The 27,961-nt window shown below is 45.8% G+C and overlaps 1 protein-coding gene and 1 long non-coding RNA gene across 11 annotated transcripts in view; one reads left to right on the plus strand and one right to left on the minus strand.

The window, feature by feature from the left end:
• TANC2 (tetratricopeptide repeat, ankyrin repeat and coiled-coil containing 2) overlaps positions 1-27,931 on the plus strand; it is a 364,817-nt gene extending 336,886 nt beyond the window's left edge. For 4 of the 6 annotated variants that reach the window (XM_004749221.3, XM_004749224.3, XM_004749225.3 and 1 more), the window contains 9 exons: positions 6,010-6,143; positions 7,088-7,211; positions 11,453-11,628; positions 12,104-12,236; positions 12,810-12,839; positions 13,678-13,769; positions 15,857-16,003; positions 18,593-18,693; positions 20,351-27,931. In XM_004749221.3, the coding sequence (XP_004749278.1) occupies positions 6,010-6,143; positions 7,088-7,211; positions 11,453-11,628; positions 12,104-12,236; positions 12,810-12,839; positions 13,678-13,769; positions 15,857-16,003; positions 18,593-18,693; positions 20,351-22,295 (2,882 nt within the window). In that variant the 3' untranslated portion in view covers positions 22,296-27,931. The remainder of the gene's footprint in view (positions 1-6,009; positions 6,144-7,087; positions 7,212-11,452; positions 11,629-12,103; positions 12,237-12,809; positions 12,840-13,677; positions 13,770-15,856; positions 16,004-18,592; positions 18,694-20,350) is intronic. The other 2 variants (XM_004749222.3, XM_004749227.3) reach the window with 1 other exon arrangement.
• Positions 338-20,382, minus strand: LOC123392285. Of its 5 annotated transcripts, XR_006607006.1 has the most exons (6): positions 20,253-20,382; positions 18,785-18,987; positions 16,591-16,685; positions 14,926-14,991; positions 7,108-7,275; positions 5,810-6,201 (listed from the first exon to the last, which is right to left on the minus strand). It is a non-coding gene; the product is annotated as an uncharacterized LOC123392285 (long non-coding RNA). The 5 variants fall into 5 exon arrangements; XR_006607008.1 differs by adding an exon at positions 338-391 and having other exon boundaries at positions 5,952-6,201; positions 14,926-18,987; XR_006607007.1 differs by having other exon boundaries at positions 16,591-18,987.
• Positions 27,932-27,961: the final 30 nt, after the last annotated feature.

The following is a 27,961-nucleotide window of genomic DNA, read 5'->3' on the forward strand; positions in this document are numbered from 1 at the left end:
ACACGTGGAGCCCCGGGGGAAGCCCAGGGGAGGGTAGGAAAAAAACTACAGCCTGATAAGGATAATAGATGGGAATTATAAGGTTAACAATCATAGTGATGAATATCAAACACATTCTAGTGCTGTACTTGAACGAATTTCTTAAAAATGTTCAAGAAGGGAGTGAACTAAGTGGAAGACTTATTGATATGAATTTCTTATTAGAATAAAACTTTATGGGGGCACCTGGGTGGTTCAATCAGTTAGACATTGGACTTTTGATTTCAGCTCAGGTCATGATCTCAGGGTTGTGAGATTGAGCCCCGTGTCAGCTGTGCGCTGAGCATGGAGCCTGCTTGGGGTTCTCTCCCTCTTCCTCTGCACTTCTCTCTCTTTCTCTCTTCATCTGCCTCTGAAAAAAAAAGAAAAGGATAAAATTTTATTGCCTCAGGACCTTTTTAAATATCTCCCTTTAACATGCACAACAAAGTTTGTTACATGTATTTATTTAAATATGTACCATATCTCAAGATTGTAAAAAAAAAAAAAAAAGATCAAAGCGTCATGTGAGTTAGCTTATAATCACAATTAGATTGTGTTTAACTTGATACATACATGAAATAATTTCAGGATTAAAAACATAAAATGCTGTCTAAATAGTGCTAGAATGAAATGCATCTCTAATACAATTTATAGATCTGTAAATAGTTATTTGGCTTCAGGAAAATTTCTAGGAAATAATGTCTGTGCTATGCAAGACATTATCCCTCCTCACTAATATAGAAAAGCAGCTCATAGTTGCTTTTATAGCAACTATGTTGCTATATAGAAGATATCTATATATCTTCTCCTACATACATCTTCTTCTAATATATATAGAAGATATCTATATAGCAACCCATAGTTGCTTTTCTGTCTATAGTGATAGATTTAATAAATATACATGTTCCTTTCTACCTTATAGCACATAATCATTTAAAATGTATAATGACCCAGTGAATTGTAATGTTTTCTCCAATGGCAAAATCTTAAACATGTCCTTACATAGAGAATGAAGGTCTGTGACCTGCAGCCTGCTGGTTGGGTCTCATACCTACAGCCCCGGTCTAAACAACATAATTTTTACCTAAGGAAAATCAAATGACTATGATGGTCCCAACAATCTGCATCCCTTACTATACCAAATCTAAGACACTTCTAACTATAGGAAACTATAAAGTCATTAATGTATGTACCACTACAAAAAAAAAAAAGGAAGCCTTCACCTATTAAACTGGCACAGTTCTTTATTATCACAGAAATCACAAGATGCATCCCAGTTTTAGAGATGTTAAAATGTGAAGGGTATTAAAGAGGGCACAGACTGCATGGAGCACTGGGTATCATATGCAAATGATCATGGAACACTACATCAAAAACTGGTACTGTGTGGTGACTAACATAACACAATTTGAAAAATGTGAAGGGAAAAAAGTGCATCTTAGAATCAATGACATTTATCTTAGCATATAATGAAAGAATAATCAAAATAGAATTTTTACAGAGCAGATTTTCTAAAAGCAGGTCACTAGAATATCCTGGTTGCTTTTGTCCTCCTTTTGCAGCCTCCTTATTCTTCCAGAGTATCTGCCTACAACCAGCCTCCCCCATCTGGCTGGCCCCCTCCCATCCCATAGGGTTTTCATAGACGTCTTATGGAATAGTACAGAAGAAAAGCAATTAAGGTGACAAGATTGTTCGCTACTCCCTCTTCTTCCCTGTCTTACGAGCTTAGACCAGGACCAGCATTAAAAATCTTCTAAAATCTCTGGAGCGCCTGAACTGTCCTATGACCCAAAAGAAGCAAGAGTTCACAAAATAAACAAGATACCCATAACTCATGCTTATTATCCTTTGCCTAATTTATTGCAACCACCTCCTCACTGATCTTCTTGTCACCCTTTCATGATTCATCTCCCTTGTGACTTCTGCCAGAGTGATCTTTGTGAGCCACAATCTGTTGATGTCACTTAACCTGCTTACCACCATTTACTGACCCCCTGTACCATTAATGAAGTTATTTAGTGGAGCCCAAGAAGACCAGTCATGATCTCTAGCCTTATCTATTGCCTGGCTTCACTGGTAACTCCAATAACAATAAACTTGTTGTCTCCCACCTCAGGGCCTTTGTACCTGCTCTCCCTGTGCCTGGCATGCCTCTCGGTTTTCTGTTTCTCTTTAAGCATCTAGCTCAGATGAACATCTCTTCTGGAAGACCTTCTCAGATGCTTCTTCCTCTGTGTTACCTCCATACAACTTATACACTGGATAGTAATGTTATTTTTATTTGTCTGTTATCCTTACCCAACCTTGAGTTCCTTGAGAGCAGAGACAGTGTCTGACAAATAGTTCAAAAAATATTTAGTTAATGTTTTAGATAGTAGTGATTAGTTTATGTCTCCCCAACCACCTCTCTCACTGGTCTTGCATGACCTGTCTATGCTCTACTCTCTCACAGTTGAAAATAGATCAAGAGAACCATTTGCTTTGCTGCATTCTGTTTAGTGTCCCCATCCCGTCCAAGCAGACTTTGGCTGTTGCCCCAACTCTGAGCTGCATCCTGTCTGCCTCTTCAGACTCCTTAGATATTTTGCTTTGAAAAGGGGCCTTTTATGTCAGATAATCTCATCAGCTGCTGACAAGTTAGGGAACAAATTCTGTTACTGGTCTCTTAGGAAGAGATTTCCTCCAAACTGCTCTGAATTGGTTGGTTGTTTTACAGAACCGACTTTACCTTAATCTTCTTTCTTTCAAAAAGTTTTAACAGTTTTTGATAAGACTTACATAAAATTCAGCCAAAGCAGTTTTTTGCTCTTGGATTTTGAAAAGTACAAATCCCATTATGCATAGCATGTTGTTCTGAGATGAAATTGGCCAGCTGTGTTAATGACCGTGTCCAGCTATCAGCTGGAGATTCCTACCAAATTACATCATGACCTAAGCAACAGAGATGATACAACAAAGAAAACAGCCAAATGGAACATTCCCTCTCATATACATGTGTTATCCAGCAAGTTGAAATGCGCCAGGCAGAGCAATGTAACTCCAGGTTAGAGTGAACAGTAGAAGTTTCAGCTTTCAAGATGGGAACTGGTTGTAAGTTTTCAGCAGTGTTCTGTGAACTGGCATCATTGGTGAAAGGTTTGATTCTGAAATACTGCCTATATTTTCTCCAGCAGGCTACAATTCTTTTGTGAAAGGAATTTTCACAAATTCCCCTACCCCCACCCGCCATTCTCAGGGCATAGCTACTTTAAATGGAATTGGAAAGTAAGAGTTAGAAATTCTATAAATCCTTTGTTTCACGTACCAACAAGATGATTCTTATGGTTCCTAATGAGTGTCTACCCCAGTCAAGTTATTTCTGTTCCAGCTTTACTGAGAGCTCGTTTATATATACATGTGTAAACTAAGATGTACGACATGATTTCCAGTCAAGTTCCTAAGCTACTCTTGTGTTTTGACCCAAGAATTAAAGTTGTTTTCTGAACTATTAGAATGGTGAAGTTGGGTTCTTGGGGTGCCTGGGTGGCTCGGTAGTTAAGCGTCTGCCTTTGGCTCGGGTCATGATCCCAGGGTCCTGGGATGAAGCCTCATATGGGGCTCCCTGCTCAGTGGGGAGTCTCCTTCTCCCTCTGTCCCTTCCCCCTCCCCCCAACTTGTGTTCTGTCTCTCTCAGATAAATAAATAAAATCTTAAAAATAAAAAAAGGAATATAACCCCTGAAACAAATAATACATTATATGTTAATTTTTAAAAAAGAAATGGAACGTTGCCAAAGATCTCTTGACGTAAAACTTCTTTATCAAGTAAACAATCATACCCGTCAGTACCTATACTCATTCATTGAGGGCTTGGAAATGATCCTCACCTCAGATAAACCTCTGCCCTCCTGTGAGGAATGGGACAGAAACACCAATGTTAAGAATTCCAAAATAAAACTGAAAATACCCCTAAGACAAGACAGATACATCTAGTTTGAGTAATTAATCTTCTAAAACTGTCACATTTGCCTTCATGAATTCTTCTTATACTTGAGGAAAGAAAAGATTACTTGGAGGCTTAGCTTAGTGGAAATTACAGGTAGTTTGACTTTGCATATGAATCAGTTATGTTTGACAAAGCCCAAAGACAAAATGCCGCCAGTTGCACTTGGATGAAAAAAATGTCAAGTGACCATTTGATTTGAATTTCAGTTGTCTTCCTGATGAGATACCAACATTTGCAAACTGGAATATTATCTGCGCTTGCGAAATACTATCTTTTTTTAGTTGCCAGTGGAGTAGGAGGCCATGATCAAGGAAGGACTCCCTGGCTACCACATTGGGTGTCCAAGTCAGTTTGAGAATAAGTTCTCTATCCTCTTTCTTTAAAAAACATAATTCCTGCCACCTCCTGATAGTGTTTACCATCCCCTCCACCTCCTCCATTCTTTAAAACCCTGAGCCTATACATTTGAGACGCCATGGTCAAATGAAAATATATATATATATATATATATATATATATATATATATATATATATATTTGTTCAAATATGGACTCAATAGGAAAATCTATCTCCAAATCCCTCTTGCTGCTATTGACACAGTGCTCAGAGAATGAAAGTGGCATTCATGAATCTCCACTCCCTCAGAGATCATAAACGGACAGTAACACAAAAAGAAGAATGTTTAAGTGTCTCCCTGTTATGTCCCTTGTAGTCACTATAGCAGTTGGTTTTTTTTTAAGATTTTATTTATTTATTTGACAGAGATCACAAGTAGGCAGAGAAGGCAGGCAGAGAGAGAGAGGGAAGCAGGCTCCCTGCTGGGATGCGGGTCTCAATTGGAGGAACCTGGGATGGTGACCTGAGCTAAAGGCAGAGTCTTTAACCCACTGAGCCACCCAGCATCCCCACTATAGCAATTTTTATTACCAGTGACTCCATTATTTCATATTCAGAAGAGTCTTTGTCACACCTCTTCTCTCATCTTTAAGGCTATTACCTTGAACAGTTCTGACCCCTACATGCAAGTGGTTACAAATGTTGCAAAAGTTCTGTCTCTAATGAAGAAAAAAAGAAAAGAAAAGAAAACTGGCCCAGGACCCTGAGACTGCCATTCCTGACTTTGGTTCTTTAGGCTTAAGGACCCAGGAGTAGAGGCTGGCAGAAATGGTTCCTAGCTAATTCTAAAAATGACCTTACTTGGGGCACCTGGGTGGCCCTGTCAGTTAAATGTAGGTTCAGGTCATGATCCCAGGGGCCTGTGTCAGGTTCCCTGCTCCCAAGAAAGCCTGCTTTTCCCTCTTCCTCTGCAGCTCCCCCTGCTTGTGCTCTCTCATTCTCTCTTTGTCAAATAAGTGTACAGAATCTTAAATAAATAAATACATAAATAAATAGATAGATAGATAGATAGATAAATAAATAGGGACCCTGGGTGGGCTCAGTCATTAAGCGTCTAACTTCGGCTCAGATCATGATCACAGGGTCGGGAGATCGAGCCCCACATCAGGCTCCCTGCTCAGCGGGAAGCCTGCTTCTGCCTCTCCCATTCCCCCTGCTTGTGTTCCCTCTCTTGCAGTCTCTCTCTGTCAAGTAAATAAATCTTTAAAAATAATAATAAATAAATATCTTAAAAATAAAATTAAAAGGCCTTACTCTGCAGAGACCCTCTCTCTACATTCCCCATGCATACACACCCATGAAAAGTTCCTAGCTAGGAAGAGATCCCCAAAAAAGAGGTAAGTCAAAAGTAGGGAAGACAGTCTAGGTAGGAAAAATTAAACCAAGTCAGTTTAATCAAAGGTGATTTTCAAATAGATTTTTTTACTGCAGTTGTCTCCATACATGGTAAGCCCACTTAAATGTAGTTTTATTCATGATTTTTTTTTTAAATATCCTTCATGGCAAAAGTAACCACTCCCATGCTTGGAGGTCAAGTAGCACTCACACAGAGGGCGGGGGAGCGCAAGACCCGCCTGTTCTCAGTCTGTGTTCTCTGCTCTTAGCACTGACAGCTGCCGCCGGGAGGGGCAAACTGGAGGTGTGCCGTCTCCTCTTGGAACAGGGGGCAGCAGTGGCCCAGCCAAACCGCCGAGGGGCAGTGCCTCTGTTCAGCACTGTTCGCCAGGGCCACTGGCAGGTAAGCAGGCTAGCTACTTCCAGCCCCTCAGGGAGGGGTGAGTTCTAGACAGGAACTTCTGAAGCAGAAAGAAAAAAAAAGTCACATTTGGGTTACTCACCAGTCATTGGGTTTGAGGACTTGGGCCTTGGTTATTAGTATTCTGGTTCATTGAGAAGATGTCAGAAACCTAATGTTCAAAATCATCATCATTTTTTTAAAAAGTCATCATCATGATCTAGATTGCATAGAGGGACTAGCTCCTTCTGGCCTGGTCATGGAGTGACCAGGACCTGCTTTTCCCACAGGTCCTCTAGAAGATTCATATCCCAACAGATCCCTGCTAACAGGTGTCTTGCAGGTGTCTCAGACTTGCTAAAAGAAAACGTGGTGTACATAAATTCTAGCTATGCAGTCATTCCAGATGTTTGAATTCCAGATAAATGCTAATTTATACACTTACAATGGAGAAGACCATATATTGGTAATAATCTTTGGAAGTATTTGTGTAGAAAAATAGCTCTAGAAGCCAAACGGTATAGAAGAGTTATTAGAGGCACTTTGCTGTATTCATTTCAGTCATAAATCCTCACTACAGGGAAGCTAGCAGCCCCTAGAGGTCAATAAAACGGCACTCACAAAGGCAGTGACTAGTGTCGGAACTTCCACTGTGGGATGGTTTAGTCTACATTTTGACCTTTTGTATCTTAAATTCTTTTTCACTTCAGGGGTAAGTCAGACATTCAGAGTTGAATTCTCATTTGGCTTTCCTTAAGAGAGTCAGATCAAATCACACGGTAGTAAGACTCTGCAAGAATTAGAGAGACCCTTGCAGTAGAAAGTTACATGGAGAAGTGACTCGCCTGTGCAACAGGAGGAGATCCCCCCAGTGTAGGGAACAGCATGCACATGTCTACTCAGCAGCTCTTCCTGGCTCATTGGTCCCTGTTTCTCTGCACTTACAGATTGTTGATCTTTTACTCACCCATGGAGCTGATGTCAACATGGCAGACAAGCAGGGTCGTACTCCGCTGATGATGGCTGCCTCCGAAGGCCATCTAGGAACTGTGGACTTTCTGCTTGCACAAGGTCAGTCTTGGAGTGCCAGAGCTGCATGGGCAATTCCTTGGATTCAAGGAACTAGTGATGGATTCTAAGAGATGTTAAGAATAGATATTATTGAGGCACCTGGGTGGCCCAATCATTTGAGCATCCAGACTCTTGGTTTAGGCTTGGAGCAGGATCTCAGGGTCCTGGGATCAAGCCCCGCATTGGGCTCATGCTTAGCAGGGAGTCTACTTAAGTTTCTCTCCCTCTCCTTCCCTCCATGCATGTGCACACATGCTCTCTCTCTCTCTCTCTCTCTAAATCTTTAAAAAATATATATGTATTATGAATCTAGTTGGTTAAGATGTGAAAGTTCATCTCCTCTCTTACATACAGTGGGACCCTTTAACTCTGATATTCTTTGTTTCCTTATGAATTAAGGGAGTTTTGGTATTCTAATCAGATTAATGTGTTCTAAATTCTCTAATTCAAATCTGTAATCTCCAAACTTTGATTTTTTAATATACACTCAATAGCTATTCATCTTCCAAGGATTGTGTTTTTTCTTTAATTTTATCAATTCTTTTGTAAGCCTGTACAACTAATATTTTTCTTGTATCCGGAGGAGACAAAGATTAAGATAATTGCTGACAGTGGGACCCTATTGGAGAAATCAGGATATTCTCTTCTGTTGTAATAAATTCCTTTTGACATTAACATTCACATGCTCCTGGTGAATGGGAAATAAAGAGATTGTGGTCACACCGCCTTCAAAAGCATTTCAGGCGCCTTTTGATTGCTCTGACCTCAGTCACCTATGCAAAACGGGTGAATGAGCATGACCTTTTGTAGAAGGAAAACTCAAGTCACTGTTGACTCTACAGTACCATCTAGTGGACTTTGAGCATTTACATGAAGCAGGAGATAGTGTGATTGTGCCCAGGCTAATGACTTTATTCCAGTTAGCCTTCCCCATTAGTAAAAAGGACCTACACATTTAAAATTATTTCTTTGGGCACATTCACTTCAAGGAATCCAAGCTCCTGAAGGAAGAACACTAACCAGGCCGGCACAACTGAGGGTAGTCAAATTAAGAAGACGACGAGGTTTCTTCTAAGATTTCAAACTGAAACTCAGAGATTTACTAGGCCTTCAGACGTATCCTCCAAAGAAGAGGTATTTGTTTCCACAGCCTCAGACTCGCAATGCTGGGGCAGAACCAGAGAACCACTCTCCCAGTATGCAAAGTGGTTCTTGCTTCCGTAATACAAGCCAACAAACAAGACTGGTTTCATGATATCTATCCTTACTTCTGCCAAGAGAGGGTTGGAGGAGCATAGAGGGTGTACCTAGATTCCCAGGATAAGATGCAGCAGGAACAAAAGTCCCAGAACAACCCAAGTCTACTGGAAAAGGCAAGACCTCTTCAGGCGCTGATAACTTTTAGATCACTGCACAGTGTCTGCCACACACCAGTGGAAGCTTATCAGGCAGAGTGCAGAGATGTGTTCTCCCTTACCCTTGCAGACATGCTGGTCTTTGTACTACCAATCTTCCTAAACTTAGGATGGGCTTAGGTCCTGATAAACCCAAGTTGAAAATACCCTAAGTTGAAAATATCTGAAGTTGAAGATGCATTTAATACACCTAGCTTATGGAACGTGATAGCTTAGCCTACTGTATAATAGTGCTGAGTATCTCATGTAGTTTATTGAATACTATACTGAAAGTGAAAAACAGAATGGTTGTAAGCGTATCTGTTGTTTACATTCGTGATGGTGTGGCTGCTGGCTTTCTGGGGCTCCCTGCTGCTGGCCAGCATCACAAGATAGCACATCGCTATCCTGGAAAAAGGTCCAGATTCAAGATTCACAGTACATTCTCTACTGAATGCATATCCCTTTCGCGCCATCGTAAAGTTGAAAAATTGTAAGTCAAACCATCAAGAGTCAGAGAGCCTCCGTTTTTCCTTTTTTTTACACTTAAATCAGAGACTCAACGAAATCAGCAAATTCTGCCAACATTTATTTACCCAGCTTCACGTGCAGAACACTGTACCAGTGCTGTACCAGCAAGGGATTTTCTTTTAATGGGTTCTCTGTAATCTGTGCCCCCCAAGACTCTGTAATCCAGCAAGGAAGGGATGAAACGAAGATAAAATGCTCTGTTTAAGGTATTTGCGTTAGAAAAGGACAGACTTTGAAAGGTGAATAGGAAAAAAGTTGTCCTGTTCAGGGAGGGGAAGTGTCTGAAAATCAGTGAGGAGATCCAGCACACAAGAGGTTTGGGGAAATAATGCAGGTTGTCCAGTGAAGTATGTGAGGGCTCTTGGGAAGTAAAATTGGAAATGTATGTGGAAAGAAAGTGAAAAGGAACAGACCAAAAGAGGTTTTGGACTTAATTTTGAAGGCAATGGGGAGCCTTTCAAGACTTTTTAAAAAGGAATTGATGCCAGAGTTGTGCTTTAAAAGAAAAATTCCTCTGGCAGTAGTACAATTTGATGGAGGAATTATAGTGGGCCGGGGGAGCCATTACGAAGCATTGTAATAGATGAGAAGTAATGAGGCTCTAATCCAGGGGCGGTAGCTATTAGAAGAGAGCAGAAGGGCCAAGTACAAAAACGATTTTGGATATAGAGTAATTACATGTAGGAAATAATGACAATTGAGTTAAAGATAACTCCAAAGTTTTAAAATGGATGTTTGGAAAAAATGTGATTCCATTAACTGCAAGGGGAAGAAAAGAGTGAAGGGAAAGATTACGTATTGAATTTTGGACGTCTGTTGAATAAATGGGTTCATTTCATATGTATCTCCTATTAATTTCTTAAATTCCAGCTTTCCTTATCTTTGGAAAATCAACTTATCTGTAATAGACATCCAGAACCTTTTTATCTTGCTTCTTCTACATGGGAGGCTCCATCCAGGGAGTTTCTAGACATCCCATCTGAGAAAACTCCTTAGATTTTCTCCCACATTCAAATTCATTCTGTGTTAGAATCGATGATTTCTTTGCAAACTACACCATTACGAAAAGAGAACCCAGTACGTTAGTGGCTATCAGCAGGGTGAGAGGTAGCTTCCAGCCCTTCATCCTGCTGCAGGAAGCCACAAAGTCTGATTGTCTGACCCACACCGAGCCTGCTGTGGTACATCCTAAGCTTGATCTCACCTCTGAGTCCTGTCTAGCTGAGGCAGCGGCCTGGAAAATGTTCTGTATGCAGTAAGCTGATCCCAATTTAGTTAGTGCGCCACGTCCACTGTGTGAAAAGAATTGTCTTAGGTACTCTTCAAAACCAGCAAGGAAGTGATAAGCCCTTTGCCATCCAAGAGTTTACAGTCTAGGCTAAGAACAAAATAAGTATTGAACTTTAGACTAATTACAAAACAGTGTATCGAGTATGCTTGATCCTTATGGAAGAAGATAGAAATGCTAAAGAGAAACAGATGTAGAATACCAACAAGGCTAAGAGAGTGGGGATTGGATCATCGAAGGCTGACAAGTTTAATTAAACTCTGAATTTCCTTGTGGCTTGGGCTCAGTCTCTTCCCACGAGTTCATCTCTCCCACGTTCTAGAGAGAAAGAACGTGATCTGGTGCTATTGCCAGTGATCAGCGCGGACTGAGCTCCTCCTGCTTTAGGAGAATCTCTCCAGGAGTTTATACTGTTCCAAAGGGAAGACTTTTGCTGCTTCCTGAAAACATTCACTGAGGATTTATTACATGCAAGTAGGATACATTAAAAAAAAAAAAAAAAAGATGAAGAACAGAATAAGGTGACATGTGTTAAGCACATTCAAGACGAGGTGAACAGTGAACCAGGAAAATCTTCCTGGAAACGGGGGGATTTGAAATGGTCCCTAGAGAATGAGTAGAAGTGAGGCAGGAATGACAAGACTCCCCACATGGGAGCAAACATGACCAGAAGTGAGACTCTGGGAATATTGTGGGAGAGTCAGGAGGCCATGAGCACATCCACGTGGCCCAAGTAGAGCATTCTCTGCGGGGCATGCTGGAACTTCCGTACAAAGAGGAAGCCTTGTGGGAGGCCCAGGATACCCAGTAAAAACAGCTGGACTCTCTTCTACTGAGAGCTTATAGGACCAGGGTTTTTTGTTTTTGTTTTTGGTTTTTTTTAGCAGTATTAGTGCGAGAGAACTTCCCCCCTGAAACAACAGCTGTGCTTTGGCCGAGCGTTCAGCTTTGGGACCTGCTTTCCCGCCTGCTCTGGGCAGCCCCGTGTTTCCTATTTCCTCAGCCCTGTGTTACACTCGCTCTTGTAGGTGCCTCCATTGCTCTAATGGACAAAGAAGGACTGACAGCCCTCAGCTGGGCTTGTCTGAAGGGTCATCTCCCAGTAGTTCGTTCTCTGGTGGATAACGGAGCTGCCACAGACCATGCTGACAAGAACGGCCGCACCCCCCTGGATCTGGCAGCTTTCTACGGTGATGCCGAGGTGGTGAGTGCCTTTACATGCGCCTTTGGGTAGTAGGGATAGGGATGGTTCTCCATCCGGAATGTTATTGGGTTAAGAGTGGAGTAACATGTTGATGATTCCTGATAGAAAGTTCTTGGAGGGCACCTCGGTGGCTCCGTCCAAAGTGTCTGCCTTTAGCTCAGGTCATGATCTCAGGGTCCTGGGATCGAACCCCACGTTAGGTTCCTTGCTCAGAGGGGAGTCTGCTTCCCTCTCTCTCAAATAGATAAATGTTATATATATATAAAGAAAGTTCTTGGACCTGTACTTGCTAGAGGACAAGCATATTCAAAACACCATTAAAGATCAAGAATACAGTAAGGCCGGAAGTCCCGTGGCTACGCAGCCTGGTTCACACCAGAGGTTGAATAAAGTCCAGGCAACAGCCAGAGCCCTCAGTGGGGCGGCACTGAGCCATTGCACTTGTGCTAACTGTTCCCCTTGATCCCCATCCTAGGTCCAGTTCCTGGTGGATCACGGGGCCATGATCGAGCATGTCGACTACAGCGGAATGCGCCCTCTGGATAGAGCAGTGGGGTGCCGGAACACATCTGTTGTTGTCACTCTTCTGAAGAAAGGAGCCAAGATAGGTAGGAGAAAGGAAGAAGGTGCTGGCCATCTGTGCCCGGGGGCCAGACTGGTCCAGTGGCCTGGCTGCCCTGGGTGTTCGGTGTGAGTGTGTATAGTCTCCCCTCTGCCCTGCCCCAGTTGTTGTCCAAGTGAACAGAAAGGCTCTGGGCCCAGAGAAAGCACCCTCGGAGCCCTGGTCGACACTACTCCGTGTCCACAATCACCTGGTTATCTGCCGTGCCCCTCGTCGCCTTCACCAGGAGGCTGCTCTAACCTTAAGCACATCTTCGTGCTAACGCCTCTTTACCAGCACCCCCCGCCCCCCACCAGCACCCTGGATCCCCGCACCGCCGTGAGCCTCTGCTTTCCCTGCTCTGTATGTGCTTCAGACTCTCCAGTCCCTGCTGCTGCTGTCCCATCTGCTCCCCATCCCACGGACCTGTAGGCGAGGGTTGGCTGATATGCTGGCTTTTTTGCTGCCTGCCTCTCACTGCTGCTTTTTCCTTCCTTTTTTTTTTTTTTTTTTTTTTTTTTCACCTTCATCCATTTTTTTTTCCTCTCCTACAACTTTTTGTTTTCTCCTTTCTTTGAAGGTTGTCAGACGTTACCGAGTCGCCCACGAGGTATATTTCACCGCTGTCAGCATCAGGCGTGGTCTGATGGCTTGGTCAGCTTTGCCTTCTCCTCTTTGATTTAGCCTGCATGAGTTCCCTACACCTCTAATCTTTTAATTTACTTCACCTTAAAAGAAGATTTTTTTTTAACGACTGTTGTAGAGAATAACTTGAACTTTTGATAACTAACCCTGAAAAGCTTAGTTGGTAAATAATTCAGGCGTCTATAAACTAATCAGTTTAACCTCTTCTTTCTCTGTGTGGGTAAAGTAGTTCTCAGTCATGTTGACTTGTTTCACGTCTTTTGACATTAGAACTGTGCTCCTGATTCAAAGTAAATCCCAGGGAGGCCTTCAGTACTTAAAAATTAAGGGAGCCTTTAGAATCTTTAATGGTTCCCCTTTCTACAAAGTACATATTTTTAAATTAAGAGACTAAACAGCTAGGGATTTTGAGTCCCGGGTTCTAAAATAAACTGCCCTTTTTGGATTTTCTAAATCTCTTGGTGACATTTGATGTAAACTCTTTTCTCCGAATGACCTCGTTTAAAACAGCGCCAGGCTAAGCCATGGCCTGCTCAAATCCAGCGCGTTGGCAGGCTTTGCTGCCCTCCTGTGGTGCCGGCTCAGACAGGTCAGGTGCTCTTATTTTAAGGTGAATACCAGTCCAGCGCAGCTTCTTGGCAATGGGAGTCCCTAAGACACTCCCAGGTCTAAATGATGAGGAAGTTGTTGTGGAGCAAGTTGTTCTCTCAGCAGAAATCCCCCAGGATGTTTTTTTCACCTAGCTTCCTGCCACCCTTACATTGTCTGAGTTTTTTACCCATCATGCATCCTGTACACTACAGGTCCAGCCACGTGGGCGATGGCCACCTCCAAACCAGACATCATGATCATCCTGTTGAGCAAGCTGATGGAAGAGGGGGACATGTTTTATAAGGTGAGGAGGGGAGGAACAGTTTCCTCAAAGTGCCCACTGACTGTTCGTTCTCTCCCTATAGAATCTACTAAAGTCTTGACAGTCTCATCCTCGGTTCTAGAGGCCAAGGGAGAATGCCCTCCCTCAATGATGGGCTCTTAGGTTGACCATCCTGAGTTTCTATTTTCCCAGCAGGAGAGCAAGCGTGGCCTACATAAGCCTGCAGCTGATCAACTCGCAGACCTAATTTTATCTGGTCACTAATAGGCAGTTACCTAGTTTCCGCGTGGAATCTGCTAAGTGGGACCTGGAAACTCATGGCACAAGTAAAGTAAAATTATGTAGTACAGATATTTCTAGTCTGTGGGAAAAGGCATCGGTCTTCACTTTCATATTTAATATATATATGTAGATTTAAAAGTCTGTAGTAGTAATAGCTTGTCAACATCCCTGAGTAAGATAAGGAAAGCAAGACAAATAGCAATTATAAAATTTTCTTTAAGTCCCTCACCAAATGATAACAAAAAATATATGGAGTCTTTTTGTAGTCACAATTCAAGCCGAAGTCTCCAGTACCCTAACACAGACTGTCTCCCACAGCCTGTAGGAAATCCTAAAAGAGCATTACATGACAGGACACCTGGCTGGTTCAGTCAGAAGAGCATGCAACTCTTGATCTCAGGGTTGTGAGTTCAAGCCCCACATTGGGTGCAGAGATTACTTAAAAAGAAAAAAAAAGCAAAGCACATTACATTTCATGGTTACCTGGTTATATTAAGATTAGCGGCATCTTCTTCTCCTAAAGGTAAACATAAATCCAGCCTCACTGAGCTCTCAGGCCCAGAGGTGGGAGATGATTATGAAGTGCATTATTTCCACCTCTCACCCACCTCTATGTAAGGAATGTTTTGAGTTCCTGGGAGAAGAGTTGTATTTCCTGAGGACCCTCCGTGTGAAAGTCATGACAATCTAGGAATCTTGGTCTTCTAGGAAACTTGAGTCCTGACCCTCCCAGGATTTCACATGACTTCCAAGAAGGGCTTCATTACTCCAGGTGTCATATTTATGGACTTGGGGATAACATTGGTCTCAAGAATCTAAGCCCTGACTATAATAGAACTTCTCATATTCCAACAAAAGAGTCCTATCTCCTGTTGAGGAAAGGCAGAGTTCTCACCTTGGTAGACTCCAGATCTCTCCGTGAGGAAAGATGCTAAAGAGAAGATGAGACCGTTCAGGCTCCCTGGATGGAGTTGCAGCCGCACAGAAGGAATGGAATAGATTAAGATTGGCTAAATGAAGGGGAGCTGCCTCCTGCCTCATTCTGAGCTCAGCTGATAGATTTTCATTTGTTTTCTTTTTATTTATTCATGTGTATATGTGTATAGGTATTTATTTATTATTTGATAGATTTTCAGATACAGAATGTAAGGAAAATTCAAGGTCCCTGCTACCAGGTCCCTAAGTTGGTCCTAGACTTACTTCATCTTGGAAAATCCCTCCTACGCAGATGGAACACAAATTCTAAACTTCTCTACTAGTGTCACCCTACCCCAAGCCTTTTCTAAAAATGGGAACACTGGCAACTGTTTTATGCATTGAGACTAGGGAAGCAACAGCTAGACTGTTTTGGCTCCCACCTCCTTTGTGAGGAAGGGCATGACCTCTTCTAGAGGACTGGCAAGGAGGAGCATCAAACAGGAAGAGTTTTCCAGGCAAACCAAAAGTGAAGAAGGAGTAATAACTCTGGCGTAGTTGGGGCTAGAAAATAATAGGCGTCCCAGGGAAATCAGGTCAAGATAAAGCTCCTTTGAAATGAGCAAGATCAGTCTCTTGGGGATCCCGGTCAGGAAGCTGGGGATCCCAGGGGTTGGTTCTTTGGCCTGTGTCTTGGGCATCCCCTTCAACCTTGCCCTTCCTGCCAGTTGAGTTTCCTCTTGAAAAGACTGGACCCTCTTCTCTCACCAGCAGGGCCAGAGCTACTCCCCAGGCTAGTGTTTGGGGGGACTAACTTAGCCATCACTGCCGAGAGGAGGAAGGGAGCGGGCCAGACCTCCTCGCTGCTCAGCAAACCAACTCTGTGTTTTGCCATCTTCTACTCCCATTAGAAAGGGAAAGTAAAGGAGGCTGCCCAGCGCTACCAGTACGCCCTGAAGAAATTCCCGCGAGAAGGGTTTGGTGAGGACTTGAAAACTTTCCGGGAACTAAAGGTGTCTCTCCTCCTCAACCTCTCTCGATGTCGCAGGAAAATGAACGTAAGTCCCTCTCCCCCCAGCTGCTTCCTTCAACCCTGGAAGCTGACCGTCCATGTCACTTACTGGCTCTTAACCAGGCCCCTGAAATCGTTCTCGGCCCCATTTGGAACTTGGTTGTCCTTCACAGAGCACTGACATTTGCAATTTGAAAGAAATCAAGTCTAAGTACAATCCGTATCTTAAACTGTAAAAAAGTTAATGCTGTGGGCACTTTTGGAGCTTTCTGAATTTTTAGTTCCCACTGAAAGTGATTGGAATGCCATCATCATCATCTCCTACCCCCAAGGCAGTTTTCTGGTCTTTGGGAAAATGTGAGAGAGGTGGTCACTAGAAGTCCAGCTGCAATTCGGTATGAACTGTAGTCACTCCCTTCCTTGCTAGTAGACCCCTAGTCTCTTAAGGAAGGGCTGGAAAGAGGACTCGGGACCATGGACTTCAAGGTTTATTTCAAAGGCTGATCCTGAACTTTTCACTTTCTTTCCTCATCTTTTTACTCCAGCATGCCATGTCCCTTCCTGTCACAGAGGGAATCTTAGAACTCTTTCTGGTCCTCTGTTACCTCCCACATAGTCCTTGGTCCTTCTCACCTGCCAAGCAGAAACGGCGTGTGATGCCTTCAGCCACTGCTCCCATGATTCGCAGACATGCAGATGCTCCCAGGCCAAGAATCCTGTCTCGGAGGCTGGGAATAGATGAGATCGTGTCAGGAACCTCCGATCATCCCCCGCCTGAGGTCTCACAGTACCTCAGGAGCTGAAAACAATCCACCCCCAAAAAGGATGCTGATGAGTAGAGAGCGCAGCTGTGCAGAAGCAAGATTTCAGCTGCAGGGACGAGAGGCCTGCTTCAGTTCCAGAGAGGCTGTTTGTGTGTGCGACCTTCGTAGCCTCCGTCTAAACTCTGGCAGTGAGAAGAGCCCTGAAGGCCCAGAGAACACAGTTGCGGCCCGAAGAGGCGGAATTGCCCCATGGTGCCGAGGAGACTGTGGACAGGGTAGCGGTTCCTGTGGGAAGGGGACGCCCCAGGGGAAGGCAGTGAGGCTGTTCTGTGAAACAGAACCAGACCTGTAGCTCCCAGGGTCCCCCAGGGCTCCAGCCAGTGCGAATGAGGTAACGCTCAGGAGCCGCTCCCACCTTCTCTTGGGCCTGAACTAATAATTTTCTTAAAAGCATTCTGATCTTGCCAGAAACGATGATTGTTGAAAAGAGAAAGAAAAAGATAAGATTGGAAAGAGAGTAGCGATAGAAGACGATTCCCATCAAATGAACGCTCCCTCTCGGTCTCCACTTGCTCCGAAAGAGGCGGCAGTCAGCTCCCGCGGCCGGCACTGGACGGCGCTCCCGGGGCCTGTCTCCTTCCGTCCAAGAGGGCTCGTTACTTCTCCTACTTAGTTTCCACCCATGCTCCAGGCCTGTGTTCTGCCTCTGGAATCATGCGTGTCACCAGGGGTCACTGTGCTGTCCTAAGGCTCAGACACCGAATGAAAGGAGAGAAAAACACTCCTTTTAGCTTAGTATGGAAGGATATCTTTAAAACTTGGGCTTTATGTCGCAGGTCCCTGTCCCCAGGGTTCTCAGATGAGGACAGATGAGACCATGCACCTCTCGAGAGCCTCAGCGATTAAGAGATGATCTGTCACAAACCCCAGTTACAGCCACGGCCCTCTCTTACTTTATTTTTGTTGTTGTTTTCAATGTTTTCTGAGTAAGGACCCAGTTAGGAGAAGGGAGAGGCCGTTTACTGAGCAGCTGCTCTGTGCCGGAAATGGGGTTGGGGCTTTCAAATGTGTGCTCACACTCCATCCCACCTGTGCAGTAGGTGTGGATGAGAAGACACACCACCACCCCCTCTGAGGGGCTATGGGGTTGGCTGGAGGACTGAACCCGAGTCTGTCGGGTGCCCTGACCCCAGATCTTTGGCCGGGGAGAGGATATGGTCCTAAAAAACCAAACCCAGGTTAAGTCTAGTGATGACAGGGGTGATAACATTAATCTTAGCTAGCTGGGGTAAGAAAGTCCTTATGGAAGCTTAACTGTCAGATTCTCTTTATCCCCAGAGAATCCCTTCCCAACGAGGCCAGTCCATGCGGTCCATGGTCCATGCAGCTCTCCTCTCCACAGACCTCATCCCACTGGCCCTCCCTCGCCCCTTAGGAAGTGGAGGAATAGCGGGTGCGACAGGGAGCTGGGGAGTAGGGCGAGGCCCCGTGCGAGGCACATGTCTGTTTGCCTTGTACACACACGTGTGACAACGGGTCAGGTTTCCAACTTCAGGAGCTTCATTGGGTTCACATTTGGCTGCTGTCCTAGAAAAGCCAGCATTCATTAGAAAAGCAGAAGGAAGGTACATTAGAGTATTTTAATGCTCCTGGGCAGAAATTCCCAGGACCTACTGCAGGGCCACTCAGGGCAAAGGCAGAAGCAACTCCCGGTCTGGGCCACATGGCTCGAGCCGTGCCAGGCATGTCGAGAATCCCAGGTGTTCCATCCATAAATGTCAAAGAAATGTACATATAATCTGTTTTATTCCCAAGTTGTCTATCTTTCCTGTCTCTTCAATGACTCATTTGCACACCTATTGTAATGACAGGATTTTGGAATGGCGGAGGAATTTGCTACTAAGGCCCTGGAGCTGAAACCGAAATCTTATGAAGCTTACTATGCGAGAGCAAGGGCAAAGCGCAGCAGCAGGTGAGGAGAGAGAGAGAGAGGGTGACGAGCAAGAGGTCTCTTTTCTGAAAATCTGGCGGAGCCAATGTAGGCCATCCTGGGGCATACGTACCAAAATGTGTCTCTCCCTGAGGACATTTAGGGACATGCTTTGGTGATGGCTTCCATAGCACAGAACTCCACTTGAGACTGGCAAATCTTCAGGGCTCCAGAGATCTAGAGCATTTTACTTTGGGAGGAAAATGCCGTCGTATTGCTGGAGAATGGTACCTTCTTCCAAGAAGCCTCTGCCACCTCTCAATCACTTTTTAACCCCTGGAGCAGATAACATAGACACCAGTGACTTAAGAGGAGGTCACTTAAGCAAAACATCCTCCTGGCCCTTTTAGAAGGACAGTAGGATGGGTCACTTATACCACAGGCTCCCCTTTTCTGGTAGACATTTGAGGAGTCCCTGGATTATTTAGTCTTCCTTCTGGAGTTCTCCTCAGGTCTGGTGGCATCAGATCTCCTCCTCACCCAAGTCCCCACCACCAGCACCACCACAACCTCAGGGAGATAGGAGGTCCCTGCTGCCAGGGTCAAGGGGGCTCAAGAGAAACTCCATCCCTCGTGTCCATCTGCTGTGGCTTGGCCAAATGGGCAGTAAAGTCTCCAGAAAGACCTAGAACCTGCCATCACTGATCTTTGATAACTTGTCGCCGTCCTTGGCGCCTCCTGCCCAGTGTCCCACCCTTCTCCCAAACTCCTGCCTGGGAAAGAACTGCTTCACATTCACTGTTGTGGCCGGGGGGGATATGGTCCTAAAAAACCAAACCCAGGTTAAGTCTAGTGATGACAGGGGTGATAACATTAATCTTAGCTAGCTGGGGTAAGAAAGTCCTTACGGAAGCTTAACTGTCAGATTCTCTTTATCCCCAGAGAATCCCTTCCCAACAAGGCCAGTCGCCCCTTTCCTGTGATTATTAATAGAGTGCTTATTAATTAATAGAGTGATTATTATTAATAGAGTGATTAATAGGAGGATTATTAATAGAGAAGACGGGACTGTCTCTGAGAGTTCGTGTCCTCATCTGCAAATTAAGATCTGAGTTGCTTAGTCAGTGAGCCTAAGACCTGCCCAGCTCTGATGTAGCCGAATGGAGGAGCGACAGTGCTATGGGGCGAAGGGGAGAAAAGGGCAGAAGTCGGGCTTCTTGCCTAGGAGGGAACAGGCCTGAAATTTGGGGCCAAAATATTGAGAATATAAAGAAAAAATTATGCTGAATCAGCAAGATTTTTAAATATGTAGTTACTGTTTTGTTCCTAAGCTAATTGACAGTGACCCTGTAAATGACAACCCCACCCAACCCACATACCGCCTGGTGTGCCTCTGGGCACTGAGAGAGTCTTCCTGAAGGGCCTGGCTGGACTGACAAAATGGGGCCACTTCTCTGCTAATCCCAGAGAGGCCAGAAGGAAGACGGAGGCCAAACAGGCTAAGGAAGCATTCTGGACTCTTCCAGAATGACAGCCTACCTGTTTCCTCCCTTAAAAATCAAACGAAACCAACCCCCACCCCAGACTCCCACAGACGCTACCCCTCAGTTCTCTGCGGCAGTGACCGCGTTCTCGGCTCTTGGTGGTTCCTGTTGGTTCAGAATAACTCCAGTTCCTGTGTTTACATTTTGTCGAGCAGACAGTTTGCAGCAGCCTTAGAGGATCTGAACGAGGCCATCAAGCTCTGTCCAAACAACCGTGAGATCCAGAGACTCCTGCTGCGGGTGGAGGAGGAGTGCCGCCAGGGGCAGCCGCCGCCCCAGCAGCCGCCGCAGCCGCCGCTGCCGGAGGAGACGGAGCCCGAACCGCAGCACGAAGATCTCTACTCCGTCCAGGATATATTCGAGGAGGAGTACCTGGAACAGGATGTTGAGAACGTTTCCATTGGCCTCCAGACCGAGGCTCGGCCCAGTCAGGGGCTCCCGATAATCCAGAGCCCGCCGGCCTCCCCAGCCCATCGGGACTCGGCCTACATCTCCAGCTCACCGCTCAGCTCGCATCAGGTCTTCGACTTCCGCTCCAGCAGTTCCGTAGGTTCTCCCACCAGACAGGGCTATCAGTCCACCTCCCCCGCTCTTTCTCCCACTCACCAGAACTCCCACTACAGGCCCAGCCCACCACACACCTCCCCGGCGCACCAGAGCGGGTCTTACCGCTTCAGCCCCCCGCCCGTGGGAGGACAGGGCAAGGAATACCCGAGCCCTCCCCCTTCCCCGCTCCGTAGAGGCCCTCAGTATCGGGCCAGCCCTCCAGCTGAAAGCATGAGTGTCTACAGATCCCAGTCGGGCTCCCCCGTGCGCTATCAGCAAGACACGAGTGTGAGTCAGCTTCCTGGCAGACCAAAATCTCCATTATCCAAAATGACCCAGCGGCCCTACCAGATGCCTCAGCTGCCTGTGGCAGTTCCCCAGCAAGGGCTCAGGCTACAGCCTGCCAAGGCCCAGATTGTGAGAAGCAACCAGCCCAGCGCCGCAGTCCATTCCAGCTCCGTCGTCTCCACAGGGGCCTATGGCCAAGTCGCCCACTCGATGGCTAGTAAGTACCAGTCTTCCCAAGGAGACATGGGAGTAAGTCAGAGCCGCTTGGTTTATCAAGGGTCAATTGGGGGGATCGTAGGAGACGGGAGACCCGTGCAGCATGTCCAGGCCAGCCTGAGTGCGGGCGCCATCTGTCAGCATGGAGGGTTGACCAAAGAGGACCTTCCACAGCGACCTTCCTCGGCGTACCGAGGTGGTATGAGATACAGCCAGACGCCACAGATTGGACGTAGCCAGTCCGCATCCTACTACCCAGTCTGTCACTCAAAACTAGATCTGGAGCGTTCCTCCAGCCAACTAGGTTCCCCTGATGTGTCGCATTTAATCAGAAGACCTGTTAGCGTCAACCCCAACGAAATCAAGCCTCACCCACCAACTCCCAGGCCGCTGCTGCACTCCCAGAGCGTAGGCCTCCGCTTCTCTCCATCCAGCAATAGTATCTCATCAGCCTCCAACCTCACTCCAACCTTCCGGCCGTCTTCCTCGATTCAGCAAATGGAGATCCCACTGAAACCGGCATATGATAGGTCATGTGACGAGCTGTCACCAGTGTCTCCCACTCAGGGAGGTTATCCCAGTGAGCCCACCCGATCCAGGACCACACCATTCATGGGGATCATAGATAAAACAGCCCGGACTCAACAGTACCCCCACCTTCACCAGCAGAATCGGACCTGGGCCGTGTCATCCGTGGATACCGTTCTCAGTCCCACGTCTCCAGGCAACCTGCCTCAGCCTGAGTCCTTCAGTCCACCATCATCCATCAGCAACATTGCCTTTTATAACAAAACCAACAATGCACAGAATGGCCATTTGCTGGAGGACGATTATTACAGCCCCCATGGGATGCTGGCCAACGGGTCCCGCGGAGACCTCTTGGAGAGAGTCGGCCAGGCCTCCTCGTACCCGGATGTGAAGGTGGCTCGGACCCTCCCTGTGGCTCAGGCATACCAGGACAACCTGTACAGGCAGTTGTCCCGGGACTCTCGACAAGGGCAGACATCCCCTATCAAACCAAAGAGACCATTTGTGGAGTCTAATGTTTAAAAGACGTGTGTTGGAGTGAGACCCATATGTTTTCACTGCACATTTTCAGGCTTGGTTTCCACATTTGAGGTAGTTCTCTGGCTTAATTTCTCATGTAGTTTCTGTGTGGTGTTCAGAGGTGGCAGCCCACGTGCTGGAGTTCTTTGCATGCAGCCGACCGGGAAGCTGGCCTCCAGCGAGCCAGGACTTGAGTTCCTCCCCTCCGAGCCCCAGCCACAAGCTCTCTCCCTCTCTTCCGACGCCAACGAGGAGATTGTTGTGCCGTGTGCTTTAACCCAGGGAGATCAGACACACTGGTCAGCTTTTTCCAGGAGACAATCGCTTTCACTGATGTTCTTGTTGTGTGAATGTCTTTCTCCTTTTTTACAAAAATAAGGTGTTCTCGTTTGTTTTCTTCTAGGAACTTTAGAAAGAGTATGACGCCCCTTTGCCTTCGCATTCTTATCCAGTGTTATCCAAATAGCCAACCCCAGTGCATTCTCGTGCCATGGTCTCCTCCCCCGGACTGCCAGCTCCCTGCAGTCATCAGGTCTAGAATGTTCATTTAGGTTATTGCTGGTCTTCCTATGGGGGCTAAAGGATCCAGGAGAAAGAGGAAACAGGTCTATTATATTGGAAGGGGGGAAAAAAACAGTATAATTATTTGAAACATTTTATGAATATTTAGAAAACAACCAGCCCTTTAAATATTTCACTCAGCCAAGGAAATCAGATGAGAATCATGGATATTATTAAATAATCTACTGAGAGGCATTCTCCAGGTTTTTAGCCAACCAGTAACTATTAAAAATCGACTGATTTTCCAGGGGTGGTAGCAGGGGGGCATCTACGTAAATATATAGAAAAGAGAGGAAGAAAGACTGTTCTGGACGCTCAGTGAAAGGCTAGAGAAAATCTTTGTCTTGGAGAAGTCTGCATTTTAGCTCCTAAGAGATCACTGACCATCATACTCTACAAAAGCAAACTCTTGCTGAGGTGTGAGTGGTACCCTAATCCTGTTAGTGGGTCTTTGCTCGGAACCAGACTGTGTTCCACTGGCGCTCCTATTTCAGCCCACACGGTGTAGTGAAGAAATTGGTTATCTGGGAAGCAGATTGAATTCTCTCGGGACCGTAACCTTATTCCTGAAGTTTGCACCAAGGGTCATTGCACCCTGCGCCAGACACCGTCTGATTCCATTTTGAGATCTATAGTCCCATTATGTTACTTTAGGAATCGTTTTCTTCTTTTTTTTTCAAGGTAGGAGTGTTTGGGGAGCAATCTTTGAAAACCAGAAACTGCAACATGTTTCAGGGAGAACACAGACCCCTTTCAGCCCTGGGTGGGGGCGCGTGAGACAGACAGCAGGTCTTCTGACCCGGGTAGCCTGCACCCTTCTTCCGTGTCTTGAGGTCACTTGCTGACCTCTCCTTTGCGTGATTGAGGCCAGCATGAGGTGGACAGCAGGAACACCAAAACCAAAGCCTTAGCACGGGCCTGGTGCTGACGGCACGTCAACTCTGAAAACTTAAGAAACTGAAGCAAAAGCGAATTCATTCTCTGTTACTAAGAATCATTCTGCTCTTGTTAGTAAAGGGCTATTGGAAGGGCAGTTTCCTGAACAAAAATCCAGATATGACCAGACCTGTTTGTAAGTGTCCTCTGAAAGTATCACTAAGACATGGGGAGCATGAAGTTGAGATCAGAAACATTTCTCTACTAATTTAGATTCTGCCAAATAGATGGGCCCCTCTGCCCCCAGGCCTGAAACAGGCCAGGACGTGTCTCTGGGCTAGAAGCAGACAGCTGGGCCATCTCAAGACCCAGACTCTTTCCCCTCTCTCTAATGCCCCGGGACTGCGTCCTGCTCAGCTAGCCCAGGGTGGGCCCCGGCGTCTTGGCCCTTCCCTTCTCCCTCTCTCTCACTGAGAAGATGAAATGTCCAGCTGTGGCACCAGCCTACAGCCCGGAGCCCAGCTCCTGCTTTGTCCAGGTCTCAGCCCTGGGGGCTCTTGGCATCTCCTCCCTTCCTAAGCACCTCTCACCGAGGAGCTGCCGCGACATTCTGAACAATGTCTGCATCTGTCAGAAAAGTGCCCCTGCTTATTCGGAGCACCACACATGCGACCTGCACTCAGCAGGTTCTGCATTTCACCAACACGCCCCTGATGTTGCTTGTCCCCAGGGTCTCTTGGTTTTCTTGGACAAACCGGAGATTTAGGGTCTATGCCTTATTGGGCAAAATACTTAAAACAGTCAAAATGCAGGCTCTTTGTTAGCCATTGTAAGAGGGAGTGAATATCACTGCTGGGTGCCAGTTGAGTTTGACTAGAAAATGCCAACTGGACCTTCCTGGGGGCAGGAGACCGGTTCTCCTTGCAGGCGGACTGCCCGTGCCCTGTTGTGCTACTTCACTGCCATGGGCCGGTCTTAGTACCGTGTATCCGAGATGGCCTCTCCCCGGCAACACTTGCTGAATCAATGTCTGGCTTCCGGTGGGGGGAGCTTTTCAGATGGGCCTGGTAAGTTCCACTCACCCAATTCACATCACCCTGCAATGGCGACAGTGGTAACAGACCTCAGCCTCTAGGTTTCTCACCAAATTGTACGTTTCATTCACCCAGAATTCTTGCACTAATGGGTTCCCATCACATCATGTCTATAAATGGGTGCACTTTACTGTTTGAATTTGTAATTCTGATAAATACTGGATATTTAAGTGTGCGTAATGTCTTCATTAGAAAATAGCAAAACCGCTCTTGTCTTTTAGTGTATCTTTCAAGGGAAAAAGAAAAAAAGGAAAGAAATCAAGCAGTGGATCACAACATTTATAGCACAAGAAATAACTGTTGTATATAAGCATCAAAAAGATTAAGAATTTTTAAATACAAAAAAAATTTGCAGTGATTTTAAAGTGCTTTTCCAGCAATTTTCTTAGGGACTCCTGAGACGTGGTTACTTTATTTACTGGATCAGTAAGGCACACAATTAACAATTAAAAATTAATGTTTATTTACAAAGTAAAGGGAAAACCTGTGTAACATGAGAATTTGGCATGGACAAAGACCATTTTGTATCTGCTGTTGTATCGTCTGGGTTGCAGATGTGCACTATTAAAGCCCCAAGTTAATAGAGCACAAACCCTTCCTGTTCCTCTCCCATGTGCCCCTCTTTCTAGATGTGTTTAACTTAAACTCGAAGGCTCAGGAAAATTCCACTAATTAGAATCATGTACAGTACCCCAGATCGCTGTCCAGAGACACAAGTTTGCTAATTTAGTTAAGCCTGGATTATTAAAACACTTTTCCTAAATTATTGTAAACAGAACAGCCTAGAGAAAGGTATCCTCGGTCCTTATATTGTATAGTAGTTTATGAACCCCTCTCTAAATATTGGTATTTTTATATTCCAGAGATGTACCCAATAGAAAAATTAACCAGTATCTAATTTAATATCCATAAGTATTTTCCTTAGATTTTAGTCCTATACAGTGGGTTATGTGGACGTCACCTTGCTTCAATCATACTCTACCACTAGGTGTCACTGTGGCTCTGCACCAGGCTTGTCTGGTGGCAAAGAACGGCAGGCAGCAGGTTCCCCTGGAGGAGCCGCTCCCCGGGGCAGCAGGCAGGCCCAGAGGGTTCAGGAAGGAGGGGACAGGCCTGCAGAGGGGTCTTCACGTATCTGTGCCCATTGTGGCGAGACAAGCTCTTTGAACACTACCCGCTTTGGACCTTCAGCCAGGCAGAGGACAGGAGAATTGACTAGAACTCCCTTGCTCTGGTGGGTGGGTGGGTATGAGGAAGTCTTCTTCACTTCCCGTGAGCATCCCTCTCAGTTCCTCTTGGCCTCCAACTTTTATAACTCCAGAGATGTCACAGTTGGCTGGTTTGATTCAAAAATTGTTATTTTTCTACTGCAGAAATGCCTTGGACAAAACCAGTTGCTCACTGAATCTTTGCCACAAAATGGAACAGGCTCCCCCGGGGGGCGGAGAGGGGGGACAGGATGTTCCCCCCTCCCTGTCCCGGCCTCTCCCACCCTGTCTGTCCTTGGGCTGCCCACTTCTCAAGAAGCCAACTTGCAGAGACAGCCTGCTGCTGCTTCCACACCGAGGCCCGTGCTGCCCGGGGCACGCACGTCGGGAGGTGTGGCTTTTTCTCCTTTTCCTCTAGGAATTCCAGACTGACCATCTACCATGACTAACAACAACGAACAAAGGGCTTAGGGGTAAGAGCTACCTACAAAGACGTGTCATGGAAACCTTCACCATGCAATGCCTTGAACTCCGCTCTGGCTGCTCCCCAGAAAAGGCGGCTGGCTGGGGGCCTGGACACAAGCACAACGGGAACGGTAGAGCCACTGTGCAGAGCTACTTGAATAATCACTGGGTCTTCATCAACTCCGTTTATAACACAGACCACTGAAGGGCTGAAGTGTTGGTAACCTGCGTTTGGTGTCCAATGCCTCACAGCTGCTGAGCCGCCCTGAGATGCTTGTGGCCATGCGGTGGCCACGGTCAGAGCTTTGAAAGTCAGTACCAAATGAATGCGTAATTGGACACCAAAAATCAAGTGTTACTTTCATGTTTCCTCACCCATTTCATCTCACTTCTTCCTGCCGACTCTGATACTCTCCACGAAGCTGACCTGCCAGGTTTTAGCTGAACGCGTCTAGATGCAGGCCAGCGTCTCTCGTTTTTCCGACAGACCTACTCCGTGGAAAGGAAGGAGCCTAGCTGCTTTGTTTTTGTAGCACTTACTGGCTGGATTTTTCTTTTGCCTAATCACTAACCAGAACCAGAACCACTAACCTGGTTAGGGGGACTCCACTCCATCCCTTGGGTCCCCAGGACCAGACAGACTGTAAATTCTGGAAATTCAGTACTTGAATGTACCTGCCTTATTGTGTACCAGCTGACTGGAAAGAAAAAAAAAAAAAAGTTAGAAATGCCGGCTCCAGATCTCTCCTTCATTCACAGGTTATTTTGGAAATCTTGTAAGTTACACTTCCTGTTCCAGTTTGTTTTTGTTTTTGTTTTTTCCTTTGGCTGATTCCTGCTGAGTGGGGCCAGTTCCTCATTGGGCTCAGGGCAGGTGCCATCCTCAGGCATGGCCTCCTTTCCATTTAGTGCAGCATATCCGTCTCTGTTCTGTCTCCTCCAAATCCAAGATGATTTTAATTAGTACAGACATGTACAGTCTATAATTAAAGAGTGATTTGTACTAATATGATTTTGATTCCTCCTCCTCTTTGCTGTCCTTTCAAGACACTTGCTGGAAAAAGCTTTAATGCACTTAGTTTTCCTTTAGGTTTTCTATGACTCAGATGTAAAGGACTTTCTCTGTACAGTATATTATCCAATGCATGTTTGTTCTCTCTCCTGATATATTGAACACCACACAGTTGTGAACTCGTGCAGTGGGGATGTCCCACACCCAACAGAGGCATCTAGCCCCCTGTGTATAAGGAAAGACCTTTTCCTTTGCTGTACTTGCTTGAGCAGTTGTATTGTCTGTACATGTGAGCTGTGTGAGATAGATGTGAAAAGTTAAATGAATGCATTTTCTGCCCATGTGTACAGATCGCCATCCGTACAATGAACTGTATGTATGAAAGCAAATGTACTTATTTATAAAGGGTAACACTTGGAAAAACACGGTGTTGTGGTGCTTTCTCCTTGCGGT

The sequence above is a fragment of the Mustela putorius genome, unplaced genomic scaffold (genome assembly GCF_011764305.1).
Source record: "Mustela putorius furo isolate JIRA1106 unplaced genomic scaffold, ASM1176430v1.1 tig00000487_pilon_pilon_pilon, whole genome shotgun sequence".
NCBI classification, from domain to species: Eukaryota; Metazoa; Chordata; class Mammalia; order Carnivora; family Mustelidae; genus Mustela; species Mustela putorius.